At 35.7% G+C, this 16,477-nt stretch overlaps 1 protein-coding gene across 3 annotated transcripts; it reads left to right on the top strand.

Moving 5' to 3' along the window:
* The first annotated feature begins 165 nt into the window (after positions 1-165).
* On the top strand, positions 166-14,392 carry LOC124163958 (armadillo repeat-containing protein gudu). 3 transcript variants are annotated; one of them, XM_046541090.1, is made up of 13 exons: positions 169-594; positions 924-1,015; positions 1,310-1,496; positions 2,047-2,193; positions 3,181-3,390; positions 3,654-3,908; positions 4,615-4,725; positions 5,308-5,535; positions 6,546-6,845; positions 7,258-7,446; positions 9,347-9,436; positions 11,378-11,599; positions 14,141-14,392. In XM_046541090.1, the coding sequence occupies exons 2-13, from the start codon at positions 930-932 to the stop codon at positions 14,255-14,257; spliced, it is 2,142 nt and encodes a 713-aa protein (XP_046397046.1). In that variant the 5' UTR covers positions 169-594; positions 924-929; the 3' UTR covers positions 14,258-14,392. The 3 variants fall into 3 exon arrangements, with proteins under 3 accessions (XP_046397062.1, XP_046397046.1, XP_046397055.1); XM_046541106.1 differs by lacking the exons at positions 11,378-11,599; positions 14,141-14,392 and adding an exon at positions 10,106-11,353 and having other exon boundaries at positions 166-594; XM_046541099.1 differs by lacking the exon at positions 9,347-9,436 and having other exon boundaries at positions 173-594.
* Positions 14,393-16,477: the final 2,085 nt, after the last annotated feature.

The raw sequence follows: 16,477 nt of genomic DNA, 5'->3' as shown, positions 1-16,477 counted from the left end.
TCTCCCGAAACCCGAAATTCGTATCAGTGCCGTCCGAGGTATGCGGCCAGAAAACGAACTAATTCCGTGTGAGAGCTAATAAATTTTGCAATAGGCCTTTACTAACGCCATCTATGACCGTAAATTAGAAGTTCACGGTTTTTCCTGCTAAGAAACCCGTATCATCAAGTTTATGTGAAATATTTTTTTTCGTTACTAAATTTTGTATAAATAAACTCAAAAAATTTTTTCAGCAACACTTTCTTTGTGCGAAAGGCATAAATCTGCATTATATTTGCGAAAATTTTGGGTGTTTTCGTATCGAGATGCAGTAACAACTAACCCGCGAAATAGCAAACTTCAATTCAGCACTAAAGCCAATTATTTTATTGAAAAAATAACCCGACCCAAAATTTACGAACTGAACCACATGGAATGCTCTCCACCCTTTATTTTCGAACGCACATTTAAATAATTTCGCTGTAAGACCCCCGAATAACCAACTTCTTACCATCAATCGAAATTCGTGCCAAGGATATCGCATGATATGGTTGAAGCAAAGTTTGATCAATAGCTTCGCCGAAGAAGTTGATGTTGTGAAATAATTGCCATTAGGTATGTATGAGTATTTTCGCTTCCATCATTTAGAAAATATCTTCTGTTCCCATTATTGTTCTTTCTCACTGTGGTCATTGATTACATTTTTGTTGGGTCATGCTGGTTCTTATAATATAGGTAGGATACGAGTAATTAACGATAGAATTATTTATTGGATGGATTTATTTAGGTCTTCCTTCTTGAATGCGATTACTCTTCCACATTAAACTTTTATTTTTTTTCCTTTTTATACTTATTAAGCTTGGATTAATTGTTTTTTTCCAAGTTGCAATATATGGTCCAAATTAATTATTTTAATTGGTTTTGACATACCTTCATGCGTTTAGGCTGAAATGAATAATCAAAGGAAAGGCAGAAAACGTCCCTCAAACACCATTCCAGCGAGAATGTCACTCGGAGGAAATAGGAAAATTTCAAGGTGACTGATAAAAAAAAACTTCATCCAGTAAATTGAAAAGCATTACATAATAGTACCCTATTGGAAATATTCAATGCGTCCAATTGAAAAGTGAAGAATTTCAATTGAATGTGAAAAAATTCCATTGAATATAGGCACATACAATTGAAATTTTCTATTGAATCAGCAGATTTTTTCCAATAGGTAACCATTACTGGTAATTAGTGAAGTTATCATATTTTTAGTTTCATCTGACTTCTCCAGACTGACCTTACCCAAAAAAAACTTAAGCAAATGTATACTTAATGTTTGCAGTGACAATGAGGAAATCAGGAAACAATCCCAAGACTCTTCTTCGGAATCGTCATCAGATAGCGATGATGGTGAGGATTCACAAGGGGAAGAAAAAGAAGAGGGCGAAACAGAAGCTCCACCTTCAGCAAAGCCTGCAGAAGTTTCATCAGAGTATTGGAATATCCAGAAGCTGATAAAATATGCCAAGGTAAAAAAGTATTAAGTACAGTAGTAGCTTTGTAGAAGAAATGACTTTCCCGTAAAACTTCTATTTCTTTGTGCATAACTCTTTGGTAACTCAAATCACCCAGGAATGCTATTTGCCCGTATTGGGAGAACACAAATTTTTTAATCAACAGCAAAAGTCAATATTATGTAATATTCAAGGTAAATACATGATCAAATGTTCCTGGCCAGCAAAACTTGAGGGCAAATATAAAATAAGCATGACAGAATCACCATATTTCTAAGGGTAAAGGATTCTTTGCTGGATCAATGAATACCCACCGGAGGCAGATGACTATAGTGATTAGTTTGGTCTGCACATTTACCAAATGCCTGCAAGTATTGCCTGCTATAAGCATTCACTTTGATCAGTATAGTATACATGAATGACACTCAGTATTATTAAGATGTAAAATTGCTCTGACTTAGACCATTGAGGGTGAGTAATCACTTTCCTCCTTATTTGGTAATTTACTTTGAGGTATATATGCACACTTATGTCACTTTGATTTTTTGGTTCCATTTTATCTCAGGCTGGCAATCAAACTGCAACAATAATTGCTCTCTGCTGCCTAAAGCAGCATGACTTGACGCAGGACATAAACATTTCTGCTGTCATTGATATAGGAGGCCTGGAGATCCTCATCAACATCCTGGAAACTAAGGACTTGAAATGTAAGGTAGGGAGGCATACATTTCATATCAAGGATCAACTAATCCAAGGGGGGATCCAGGATTTTTTCTGGGGGGGGGGGGGCACGAGGGTCCAACAGCCAAATGATCTTCTCATATTTGAGATTTAAAAAAACATGCGGGAGTTACTGTACGAAATATTCTCTTAATTTTAATATGAAAGTTATTAATGTTGTATATTGAGGATCCTCATATTACACAAAACAAAAAGGGCAATGTTAATTGTATAAAAATCTTGTCAATTTAATAAGCATTTAGGGATGGCATGTGCCCCTCCTCCTCCCCCCTAAATCGGCCTATGAACTTATCCACTGATTTTTAACGTACAGCAGGGTGCCGATCAACTATTTTTTGGATTACATTGTGCATCCTTTCATGAGCTGATCCACCTAATTCCCACACTGTCCTCTTCATTCTTTCCTCTTTCGTGTCCTTCTCCCATTAATAATGGGCATTGCAACAGAAGGATTGAAAAATAGGTAAAGGAAGCAGGGTGTTGAAACCAAAGTCAAACATACTGCAAAAATTATCACAAACAAATTATTTTATAAAATTATTATGGAGACTTCCGCGGTGATTTCGCGGATGGCTATCCTTTAGCTTCAACATTCAAACGGCTCTTCCAACAATGGAATTCAAACTGAGCAAATCAGCATACATCTGACTAGCCTTATATATGAAGAATTGCAGCTCTGCAGATCATTTAAACCCAAAGATGGGAGCTGGAACGTACCTGAAACTGTCGTCCGCAAAAATTGAGTCGACGCGGAATTAACCTGAAAAAAAATTAAATTATTTTATTTTTCATTTAACAGATTTCCCTCCCCTTCTTACCCCTTACCTTCTTTTACTACTGATCGTCAGGGCTTATCTGTGGTCTTTTATTTGGTTTTATCAAAGGTACATACTTCCATGAGTAAATTATTTGCAGTACCTGATGCTACTACTTCACTCTAACAACACAAATTTTCCAGATCGCAGCTTTGAAAGTTCTTAAAGACATATCAGGAAATGTGGATGTGAGGAAGAATTTGACTGACTTGGGAATTGTCCCTTTGTTGGTGACGACGCTTGCTCAACCATATAAGGAACTGCAAATTCTAGCTGCGGAAACATTAGCAAATGTAGGGCGAGTGAAGAAAGCTAGTAGACAAGTACGGCGATATTATGGAATTCCACGACTGGTAAGCTCTGAACACATCATTTCCTGCTCTGATGGTTTACAAAAAATGGGGTATACTGGCATTCTTGGTAATAAAGGGCATGAATAGGATACATTAGCATCATTTCTTCTCAGTAAAAAGAAACCTAAATTGATATTAATTTCTACTCCCATACCAAGAACTTCAGTTCCAGATCTGACTTAACCAATACAAAATCATTCTTGTTAGAAACTGATGGGCAATATTTGATAGGGAACTGATGCTACTGTCTCTTCATTCAATAGGTTGACTTACTTGACTCTGCATCTACTGCAATCTTGGCTAAAGATCCAAAAGACCTGACTCCTACAGAACTTGATTCTTTGGCTGTTTCAAGAGCTGGTGCTCGAGCCCTTTGGTCTCTCTCTCGAACTAGTCGTAACCAAGAAGCAATGAGACAAGCTGGTGTCGTCCGACTACTGGCAAGGTTATTGAAAGCTAAGCTACACCCTGATGTGGTTGTACCCATCGTAGCCATTGTCCAGCAGTGTGCCTCCCAGGTAAGTATATGGAGGCTTTTCGTTACAAATCCTCATAAATGACATAAAATTAGCATAGGGTTAAGCTATTAAAACTGATTCCTCAAGTGGTCTGAAGCAACCTCTTTTATGATCTACATTATTTTTACATTAATTCATGCATACAAAAAAGGTATGTGTACATATATTTAATGTCAATCACTGCTTTAAACATAATACATATGCAGGGATGCCGACTTACAAAAAATATTGGGGGGGGCCATACCGTGTGGATCTTGCCCTGGGAAATTTTATAAGTAGTGAGTTTTAAGTTTTTTAAGTATTTAGAAGAGTCATATGATCAAAATTAGAATAACTTGAATCTCGATATCTGGACACTCAGGGGAAAATCGACAAGCCTGAAACATTTTTTCCTCACACCCATAACAAATTCTTTAGGGGGCTCAGGCCCCATGGAGTCGGCGTCACTGTATATATGTGAATTCATTGGAATGCCACATTGTTGTTGTGGGCTCATTTAAGTTTCCATAGACTTTGAACCCTTACAGTTGGTAAATGTAAACACACCTATATCATGCCATTTTGGCCAAAACAGGAGAAAGAAATAAGCAAAAATTGTCAGCTAATAGCCATCACATCTACCTGCACATTAAAAGTTAGGTATCACATCTCGCAACTCTTTTGTTGTTCTGTTTACATTCCACTTTATTCTTATTTATCTTTCCAGAAAAGTTACCAACTTGCAATCCAAACAGAGGGAATGATTGAAGGTTTGGTAGAATACCTTGCCGATGGGACCACAGAGTTAAAGAGACACTGTGCTTGTGCAATATTTAAGGTGAGATTCATGCATTTGTCTGCTGACATGTTCAACTCCTTGCTTATAGTGGTATTCTTAGAGCAACGGCCAGATGTAGAAGTATGTATGCAGGCTGTGTCAGAATTGTATTTGCAAGATAGTGTCTGAAGCCATCTGTCATGCACTAACACCAATTTGCAGATCTAAATTACAACAATGATGAAATATAAAAAACTAATTGTTTTTTCCACTCTAGTGTGGAAATAAGAATTTGATTTTTTTATTATTTTTATCATGGATAGATCAGATCTCCACCTCGTCAAGCCTGAAACGTTTTCATACGTAAATTACGAAGGTGCCTGCCACAAGTGCTCAAATTTTATTAGCTTACCTACTTCTATTTTGAAGAAAGAACAAAAGATCTTTCAATGTTAGCAGTCCATCCAAAGAAATAATCTGTTTGCGATTGAATAGCAGCATTTAGCATTTGAGTATGCATGCTATGATGGCACAGTATCTAGAATGATCATCAGACAGTCTAATTTCAGTAATACAATCCAGTGCCAAGTGCTCATACTCATTGAGCATTTTATTATGTTTCACACTAATTATACCTTTTAGTGTGCTGAAGATGAAGTGACCAGAGATCTTGTCAGACAGCATGGAGGACTGGAGCCACTAATCAAAATAGCCAGTGATTCATCGCTACGAGGGCTCAAGTCTTTATTGGCAGCTGTGACTGGTGCTATATGGAAATGTGCAATATCTTCAGAAAATGTCCACCAGTTTGAGGAGCTTCAAGTGATGGATACTATGGTTGATCTTCTTACGTCAGAAGAAAATGAAGATGTAAATATAAGTACAGGCATATTAAATATCAATAGCAGTTAGTGTTCTACTGAAGTTTGTTCTGTTTTCATCTATGAAAGGGGTCAGTAATCTGTTTGAAGCTGCAGGTAATGTGATCCAATTGGTATAACCATGCAAAATACAAATAACTACTTATTGGGGAAATTTTTAAAATGAAAAATTAATGTGCTAAATCTAAGCAATGCACTCTCAATTTTTTTTCACGAAAATTACTGGAGCAGGCAGGTGCGTTGCTAGGAATTAAGGCTTGGGGGGGGTTTTAGGAGTAACTAATACTTCTTGGGCTTCATGGGCTTAGTATGGAATACGGTAGGTGCGGGTGCCCTCCCACAGAAAATTTTTGTAGATAAATGGTGATTTTTACGGCTTTCTGAGGGGTGTTTTGTTAATCATTGCACTAGTCTATTAGTAATATTTATACAATTAAGCAAATGGATGAAATTTTAAAATTTCTCTGATTTCTGGGGGGGGATTTATCCCCCAAAACACCCCCCTCGCTGTACCCCTAGGAGCAGGTAACCATGTATTACTGTCGACAGTGAGTGGATTCGTTGGCAATATGTACATAATTTGTAAGGTAAGATGTAGAAGGTGGAACAAAATTGAGCCCCAGCATTATTCCTCAGTCTCAACAATGTAATGTTGCATAATTTGACTTATTATGAACCAGATCAATTGTCAACTCGTTTCTTCAGTCTTAGTATAAACATGCATCAATGATGATTACTGCTCATTCAACAAAATTATCATCCTAGCTATATATGTAGGTTAATTTCCAGAGAAAGCTGATCTTTTTCTGACTTATGGCTATACCAAGTTGAGTTATGCTATTTTCAGTTATGAACTATTTTTTAGTCTTTAAAGTGATAGTTATGAGCTCCTACCATGACCATGAGCTTCAGCTAAGCCCACTTGTCATCCTAAAAACTGATTTTTCCATGTTCAATCACTATGTACTTTGTTACGGAGATGTTTTATTTTGTCCGTAGGTCCTCACAAATGTTGTCGGAGCAGTGGCAGAGTGTGCCAGGTTCCCTTCAAACAAAGCTGCTCTAAGAGTTGCTGGTGGAATACCTCCTATTGTAAGCCTCCTGTCAGGAGGGACAAATGCAGGTTTGCTCGAGAATGCAGCCCGAGCATTAGGTGAAGCAGCTAAAGAATTGGAGTCCATGGAGATAATAGAAGAGCTCGATGGAGTACGCATGGTATGGTCAATGCTTAAGAGGCCATATCCTGCAGTCCAAGCTGCTGCAGCAGCTGCCCTCTGCCCCTGCATCCAGAATGCAAAGGTTACTTATTATACGCATATCTTATTTAACATATATTTAGTTCAGGAAGGGATGCAATATAATCTACTGATGTGGAATTCACCATGATAACATGGATTTTAAGTGATAATTCATTTTGGGAAAAACGATGGGAAATTAAAATTTTAAACTTCAGAAGTATAAATATCAATTTTTACTGTTTTAATTTTATCCATTATTTAAAGACATTCAGTTGAATAAGTATAAATGGTATAATGTTCCATTATTCTCACAAATGAATTTTTAATATTAGCGTTTACGAGAAATAATTATTCAGCTCTATTAAAATATATTTTAATAATTACAATTTTCTATTTATTTAAAGAATCTATTTCAAATTACTTTGCATGGCATAGATGATTTCAATACCTCATTTTTTTTTTATTATTCTTAGGACTCTGGAGAAATGGTGCGCAGTTTTGTTGGAGGCTTGGAGCTAATAGTTGGACTGCTACGCTCAACTGATAACAGAGTATTGGCATCTGTGTGTGCAGCTTTATCAATCATTGCTTTAGATCGAGAAAACCTTGCAGTCATCACAGATCACGGTGTTGTCCCTCTTCTATCAGAATTGGTTCTCTCAGTATGTATCACCTTATTTTGTTGAAATGATATTTAGGCATACCATAAATATTTGCAGTAATCTATCACACTTCCAGGTGAGAGATGTTTAACTTTCTCTCTCTGAGTAATTCATATATCCTAAAAATCTATTAGTCAAAATCTATTTTCCAGTAAAAAGTTACCAAGGTCGTGTATTAATATAAAATTTTCATTTCGGCTCTGAAGGTTATTAGGTAACCAGGCCTTGATCCCTCGAATTGTTTCGCTCATAGCATAGGAGGTACTGAACAGAATTAAACTAATTTTTTTCTCACATCCTTCACCAGTTTCCATTAACTTATCGAATCTTAAGGAATCTTATCGAAGTAACTTTATTTCAATGTTGCCTTCAGCTTTTGGTTCCAGTGATAAGCTTCGATGAGCACTCGTTTATATTTACAAGGCTGATGGTTCAAGTCGATGAAGTACAATGGTCATCTCATTTAGTTTTATCACACTATGCTCATAATCTACCTTTTTATCGGGAAACCTTTGGTACCTACAGGGAGGAATGCTCTGGGTACTTTCTGAACGTAGGATCAAGGGCATTATAATCCAAAAATGGACTGCACACCATGGAAGGAAGCAGCCAACTGAAGGTCATAGACGAGATCAACCAAGAGTGATAGAGTAGACCCAACCAAGAGTGTTTCTGGGATTTATGGAATAAATAAACTATGAGCTAGATAAAACTTGCTGAAGGAATAACCACTTCAATTGACATTCCCTAAAACAAAAAAGTGGTTGAGGGTAGTTGAAGAATACTATCAGATAGTTTTTACCATCTAACGATGAATGTATTACTACCAAATACAACTATTTTAACTGGTCCCCATCATTTAGTGAAGAGTGCTCGTGCATATGTATTGCAGTCAAAAAGACTGCTGCTAAAAATTACTTGAGTGGCTACCCTGAGCTGCCATGTAATGATATAGTATTCAGGTGGGAATTCCAAAGCTATCATCAGGATCCTCTGAATGGTTACTACCCAAAAATACACCCCTGAATTCTTACCATATAAATCAAGGTTTCTATTGCTTGTGCTGCTATGATGTGTGTTTTTTTTAATCTTAGGCTTCTAAGTTGCCATAGCATTACATATACATATTTATTCTTTGATTGTTTGAATAATCAAGAGTCAACAAGTGAGATATGTTTTCCAGATTTCCTAACGTGCATTTATAAAATACCTACATATATGACAGCAGCTTTTAGAAATAGAAGTTAAATGATCCAAATATAGATAATCATTAATACATGGATTGTTTCTGTAACTTGTGGAAAATAAATAATATGAATCACTATAAACACCATCAGAACCAGTAAAAACTGCTTATTTGAAACACTCAAAATTTTGATTTTTCTGGTGCTGTGTCTCTGCTGGTAAGATATATGTAATTTGGCTATGCTAACCTCTTAATTATGAAGATTTTTCCACTCACTTTTCATCGATTGCTTATCTTTGGCCTGGAAACAGAATTTAATGTTTTTTTCCTAGTATCCACCTCATCTTCAGGCTTGCCTATCACGAGACACTATATAATGATAAAAATTTCAGAAACTTCTAAAATCTATCAAAAATTATTCAAAGGATTAAGCCCACAAGTTGCTACACAATATGCTACTGTAAAATGTTAAGTATATATGTATTGGTGATACATTGGCCGACGTACGCACAATGCTGTCATGTCTAATTCATCTTTTTTATGTGAATGTTTCTCTCCACTCAGCTCAGTACCATGACGTACCATCATCTAGTTTAATTTTGCAGATGAAATGTATTATTCCTTGTTTAACTCATTAGTTTCTCTTGGGCTATCCCAAAAAGAAAAATTAAAAAAAGCTATTTCACGAAGGAACTAACTATGTATTCACTATAGGTATCAAGTAGAATGGGAAAGGATCCACGGAATACCCAAAGAAAAAAAGAAAAGGTTACTAAGAAGAGGGAAGAACAAGACCCCCGGGAGGTGACAGGGAACTTATCCAATTCTAAATACTAATATTGTTTCACCTTTGGTTTTATCTCTATTATATCTGATGAATTTTTCCCAAATATTTTTGCACATAAATAATTTGCATGTCTGTACATGATTAGCTTGTTAATACGACTAATATTTGACATTATTTCATAATGAATATTTTTCTACCTCTAATATCTTCTCTGAAATCCTGTATATTGCTTATACATGAGACTAGATTAGCAAGACTTGAATTGAATAACTATGAGTAGTCCAGAAAAAGAATTTAACATTTAAGAATGATAATATTTATCAATAAAATGTGAATAAAATATTCCATTGTTAATCCTACAGGCAAGAGCTTCAAAAATGGTTAATGTAAATGTTCAAGGAAAGGTGAATGGCAGTTTTGCCGATGAAAATATACACTTAACCTTTTTCCATTATCTACATATTATAAATCAAAAATGCCTTTGAACTAACTAGCGAATTAATTTTAAAGCTGTTGAAGTTATTAACTTATTACAGTGTCTTAAATACATGTTAGACAATTTCTTACATACATCTCATGCATGAACATGATTACAGGGTTTCATTTTGAGTATGTTTATTGGTTGATTCAATACTTTTTCCTATTTGTATTATTTTAAAAGACTGATCTATAAGCTTGCCTTGCAGCCGTAATAGTTCTAATGAGCGCTTCAGATGGATGCCCTTTAAGAAAATGCTTTCTTATCCAAAAACGGGATTAACACTGTGCTCAAAGTTAAGGTGTTTTAAAACTAGTCATAAAATATTACTGAATGCCTCGTGGATGTTTAGCCAAGTTATTTCCATTATTTCTATGATTTACGGGCAAAGGTCTTATATTAATTGTAATAGAAGGCTCTCTAGGGAAAATGTTTCCCACTAAAAGAAATTGCCCTACTGTTTCAAAATTATAGAAAAAAATCTCACACTATACTCATTAATTTAACATCTAAAATATTCAAAAGTAAAATTATATACATGTGTTTATGCAGGTTAATAATATGTTGCTTATGGAGATACTATAAAATGCTTTGAGCACTGGAATAGTGTATGTGAAATTTTGTATGTATTCTTACGGTACAATTTCACTTCCTAGCCATTCTGCTTCTCTGCTGGCTTATGTATAATGTCAATTACATATTTAGTATTTAAAAGGACTTTAATGAGTGCTGTGCTTTCCACGATATAGGGATTAACAGTTGTACATAAGCATTTGAGGGTGGATGAAAATGGATGCTTCTTATAAAATACTAACCATTTTATGCACATCTGCATAACTTTAATGCCTGATCACTACAGAATTTTATTCAAGTAATAATTCTTAATTTTTTATGAATACATCAATTTTTCTGTGCAGAACTGGATCATTTTATATGCCATAGTATTAATTTGCTGTTAACTTTATACGGAATGTGTTGCCTGCATTCAAATGAAATTGTGCTGAATTTTGCTTTTATCAATTTAAAGAAAAAGTGCTTGACTAAGATACTTAAAATTTCATGCATACATAGTCTGCTCAGCAGCTTTATTTCAACTGTAAGGTCATAAACATTTCTTGAAAGCTTATAATTATTACATTGTTATTAACTATGACAGACTGTATCCTTACATGCTCCAATTAGTTTGAATGCTCTGCTACAGTGTAATAGATGATTATTATACCATTGTAGCATATAGCATAGTCATGAGAATCAGTATGTATTCAGAAGAGTTTGATAATAAATATGAAATGCATTTATAATCAGTTTCCTCATGCTGTATGTTTGTCAACATTAAATTTTGCCTGCATTAATTCTTTAGGCACCTGATTTCTTAACCTCTGTTAAAATTAAATAATAATAAGCTGGAACTTAAGACTTTATGAATGCAACTGTAAATTATCTGTCTTGCAAATGTAACATATTCAATGCTTTTCCACAGACTGATGATCTTCTCCGCCAACACCTTGCTGAAGCTATAGCTAACTGCTGTCAGTGGGGAAATAACTGTCGAGAATTTGGACGACTGGGTGCTATCACTCCACTTGTGGGATATATGGCCTCATCTGATCCGTTGGTTCATCGCTCTACAGCACATGCTTTAAATAGCCTCTCTGAAGATGCATTCAACTGTGTGACTATGCACCAGAGTGGAGTAGTCCAGGTAAAAATATTCCTAAAAAAGTCTCCTAATTATAATAAATGAAGTCCTATAGGCTATTTTTCAATTGAAATATGTGTCACTATCCGATCAGACCAGAAGTGGCTCATGAATGGTGATTCCCCATTAAACAAACAATTTCAATGAAGAAAACTCGTTTGGTTTGTAGCCTTTCTGGAAGTACTAAAAGCTAAATGACATTGAGAGTTTCAGAGTGAAGTTGCTTTTGGAAACTCTTGCTGTGCCAGTTTTCATTTGCAAACTTTTTTTGAGTGACTAAGTTTTGAGAGTTGGTACTTATCAGTTATCTCTGAACATCATAAAATCATAAAAACAATTCAAAAATGAGGGCAATGAATTCATAAATCAAATTCAAACTCAAAGATTCTTAACTGGTGGCTACATCTTGACAATCATTTCCAACAACAAATCGAATGGATCGTCTCCCTTCACTCTCTTGCACACTATAAACTCCACTAGGTATGTGTCCAAGAACTTGCACTTCATCATGCTGCTTCTTGTTGCACCACTACACTGAGCTCCACACTCTCTACACGCATTGGTTGTGCACCTCCAGGTCGTCGGGATGAACTAAGTCGTATGAGTGGTTGACCGGATAATGCTTGAGCTCTTTAGCAATTTGATTGCCTCTTCTTTGTTTCTCGGCAAGTCAAAGAGGTTTATACTTCACAGTCAAATTTGAATACAAGTGTTATCGGTTTTTAATAGCAAATAATGAATTCCCATGAAGACAAAGTAATTATGTATGCATAATTTTTTCTTCAAATTTCTCATCTAATGTATCTATTAAAAATGTTCGGCGATAACGAATAAGAACATGTGAGTTTTATAGACCCCAGAGATCTCTTACACCTCAGACCAGAAGTAGCTTATATGTAGTAGCTTCATCATTGTACCAGTGTTGAGGAGAAAAATATTATTTGTATCATCATTTTTTCATTATAAGGTCCATGAGCTTTATTGTTAGAATCACACTTACTGTACGGACCAGAAGTTGCTCTAATGATCTCAATGGGTGCACTGATTTCAATGGACAGCTATTGACAACACTTATGTTTTTCGGTGTGAATTATGCTATTTATCAGCAACTCTAAACTTAGAGTTGAGACCAGAAAGGGCAAGTGGATCTCAACGTCCACACCTATTTGAACTAAAAACCATAGCTTAATCCATTACATTTGTCTGTTATGTTCCATATGTCTGTCATAAGTTTTTTGTCATAAGGTATGTGTCATTCATAGTTTTTTTTGCATGCATATTTGACAATATTTTAAGGTTACCATAAATTCCACCTCAAATTCTGAAAGATTGTGATATGTACTACTTTTTGCTCAAAAGGTTTTAGATTGCATCGTGTTCTGCATAATTTTCTTGAATGTTGTATCCGAAGCAAGTGATACTTTTTCATATTTGAACAGATATTAATTCCATCTCAAGGATTTGGTAATTGGTTTTGAGCCTACAGTTAATATTTGTACTTGGAAACAATGTTAGTATAAAAAATGTCGTCATAAAATTCAATTTTAAGATCTGATTTCTCTGTCCTCGTTAACTAGGCATCCAAACAGGCATTGTGAATATAAATAGCATTTCCCACACTTAATAGGGTAGTTTCCTTCATCAAAGAAAACGAAAGGCATTGATTGCGATTCGTTACCCACCATTAGTGTATTCATAATACACAAATTATTTGGTTTTTGAAACACCGGTTTAGACGAATGGCAAGGGTCAAATTTTATCCTCATTTGAAAAAGGCCAGATTGGCGCCCATGCGATTCCACTCCGCATGACGTCACAGGGACCTAGTTTCTACACGAGAGGATAGGAGTTATACATTGCCTGAGGTTACCAATGCATGCATGAGGCACAGAGCTCAGGGAAACATGTCTTAATAATCACCTATTAAAACTGGCTAAGTTCGGAAAGTTTTCTTCGTTTGATAAGGTATTAATAAACCTTTTTTAAGCCAAGCGCTACCATCCAGCAAGGTACTCAGCTATCCGCTAGCATCCTGCGACGTATCAGCGCTAAGCCTCGCCTCAAGGTCACCTCACCGGGCGGGAGGGGAACCAGAAATACGACGTACGGAGATATTTCCCGGCATTCATACTTAAGCGTCGCGTTTTCGCGCGCGCGTTCCATATGAGAGCATACCAAACAGTAAAGAAGAAAAAAGGTATCCAAGTATCCTAATCATTTTAAGTGACTGTTGAATTAAGAGAGATCACATCGTTTTCTCTCGAATCATGGTAAAAATCACTCGATAGTTTCTGTAATTCTTAAATAATAAATACATTTCACTAATGCATGCATGTTTGTTTAAACACATAAATATAATGGTTTAAAAGACAGTATGTAGTGTTTTCATTCCCAAAGGATATGAAAAAATGGTGCCTATCACTGAAACCTCTCTATAGTGAACCTCCATTTATCAAATTGCCCAAATTTTGGTCCCCTCCATTACGATGTGAAGAGGTTTTACTGCATCTACTACAATCTATCTTGTTTTCTTCCAATCACCAGTACTTGCTGGAGACAATAGGATCTGAAGATGAGAAATTACAGGAATCATCAGCTGGATGTCTAAGTAATATCCGAAAGCTAACTTTGTCTGCAGAAAAATACAAATATTCAAACTGATTATATTCACAACTACTTTCCATTATGTTGTACTTCATAATCATGAAGTTGGGCTGGTAAGGAACTGTTGTAATGCTTGTGCTATACCTGAGTAATAGCATTCATTCTCTTTGAAAATGATATATTGTATTGCTTTGAAAAAGATGAGCCAATATGATGTTTATTCAAATGTTATATAGTGAGTGTTGAAAATTGTTGACCATTATTATATTGTTCACTTCTTTCTAAATTTTATTGATAGATTAAAATTGCTCAATGTAACTATGCTTTATAGACAGGCATGTTTTCTATAGTATCTAATAAATAATCTATTCAATTATAAATATTTGACTATCACTCCAAAAATGTGTGCGAGTACAACATATTTGGGTAGAATAAATCCACGCATTTAGCCACACATTGATCTATCGTCTATCGATTATGACCACTCTTAATTGGGATGAGAGTACCAAATATGAGGATATGGCGTATGGCTCTCAGTTTTTCCTCCCTCCCTTTTGCACCGTTGGTAACCAGTGATTTTCTTCACTCACTGAAATGGTAACAGACCGGTGCTGTGGTGTCGTTTAACTAAGTTCCATTACATCTCAATGCTTCTTGCTCCACAGATCAACATTCCACTTAATTTCTTATCAGAACTGGGAGAAAGTGCTGGTGAGAATTATTGGTCCCAAAATATCTGTAGAAGATTGAACAAAGTACATATAATTGTTAGGTCTGGAGCCCTATCCAATTACCACATCTCCTCACTTCCGAGATTTCGCAATCAAACTTTCCGTTTCAGTCACTCGCAAGTGCTTTTATGCTATCCACTATGCTAAATTTACAGCATTATTCATCAAAAACTTTAAACACAATCATACCGTCTTGTGATATAGTATGTCTGACAGCACAAACTACCGTGTACTCTAAAGCCAAGAAAACTCCACAGAAAAAGAAGATACTTAGGAATTATTACTTATTAAGTGCAATGGCAGGTGACTTTGGGTGCTTTCCAATCACCTTGCGCAGATTAGCTCACAGCGCAACAGATTGAAACACATTAGTGCACATTGAAACAGACGATTGGAACGCATCTGTGCTCGTGTGTTTAGAAACGGTGGACCGATCGGCGGCAAAAGTTGAATGTTCAAATGACCTGTAGCTTTTGAACTGACCTTCGCCACATTATTATTGAAGAAGGGTGATAAATGTTCGTATATTTCATTTTGTATTTAGTTAAAGCACTAGTAAGTATTAATTGAAATAAACTATCTAGAAAATAATGGAACTATCGCTACTTAATAATTACCTCTCCCAAACCGCTACAGTGCCGGCAGTTATACCAGTTATACTTCATTTCGCATTTCTGGATTGAGATACACATACAACTTACATCCATATCACGCAGGTAAAGCCGTAAAAAATGTTAACACTGCATTATAAATCTGCCGATTCTATAGTTATTTTGCGGTACTGGATTACAATTAATGGAACGCAATTAACACCACATGAACGTTAAAGGAAATTTGGTATATAATACGCCCACTATCCATGTAAGCTAATGAAATAAACTAGAGATGGGTCGAATAGCAGATTTCTCGAATTCGAATATCGAATTCGAATATTAAATCATACCTCGAATATTCGAATACCTCGAATTTCGAATATGTACCTCGAATACTAAATGATGAATGCTGGAATGTTTGACTCGGTTGCCTATGCAGCAGGCAACACAAGATTTTGGGGAGTAATTTTGATTTCCTTATAATGATTCGAACAGGAATTTAGCTGATTAATGAATAATTTAATTTTATGGAAACAATTGGGCATATAATTAATTCAGCTAACATCGCTTTACCCCCACTCCTGCTGCCAAGTGCTAGCTGACAATCTGAGGCATTTTGCAAAATACAAGCTCTTTTCCACCGGATTTTCTTCAATTATTTTCAGTCCATCTTTGGGAGTTCTCACGAGATAAGAAGATGAATTGGAATTGCTATCAGGGAGAAACCAAATATTCTGAGAAAATATCCTTTTGTCTGTGACTGTAACAATAAAGATTTATAGCACCACTCATAAATTGTAACTTGATATATGTTTTCGGAAAAAAATACCGCATCAACTTCCGAGAAGCTCTGCTGCTCATATCGAGTTTCGCCAGAATGCTAAGTCTCCGTCGTGTTTTGACATTTATTTCTTTGCGTAAAATGCTTAAATAAACTCAGAAATACGTCGTGT

The sequence above is a fragment of the Ischnura elegans genome, chromosome 1 (assembly GCF_921293095.1).
Source record: "Ischnura elegans chromosome 1, ioIscEleg1.1, whole genome shotgun sequence".
Classification (NCBI taxonomy): Eukaryota; Metazoa; Arthropoda; class Insecta; order Odonata; family Coenagrionidae; genus Ischnura; species Ischnura elegans.
This window is presented reverse-complemented; position numbering and strand designations above follow the sequence as displayed.

Bases quoted from the DNA above. Each gene is read 5' to 3' on its own strand.
- LOC124163958 (XM_046541090.1), top strand. From the start codon at position 930: ATGAATAATCAAAGGAAAGGCAGAAAACGTCCCTCAAACACCATTCCA. The intron at 5,536-6,545 runs GTAAATATAAGT...TTTTGTCCGTAG, and splicing joins CGTCAGAAGAAAATGAAGAT to GTCCTCACAAATGTTGTCGG. The intron at 7,447-9,346 runs GTATGTATCACC...TATTCACTATAG, and splicing joins TATCAGAATTGGTTCTCTCA to GTATCAAGTAGAATGGGAAA.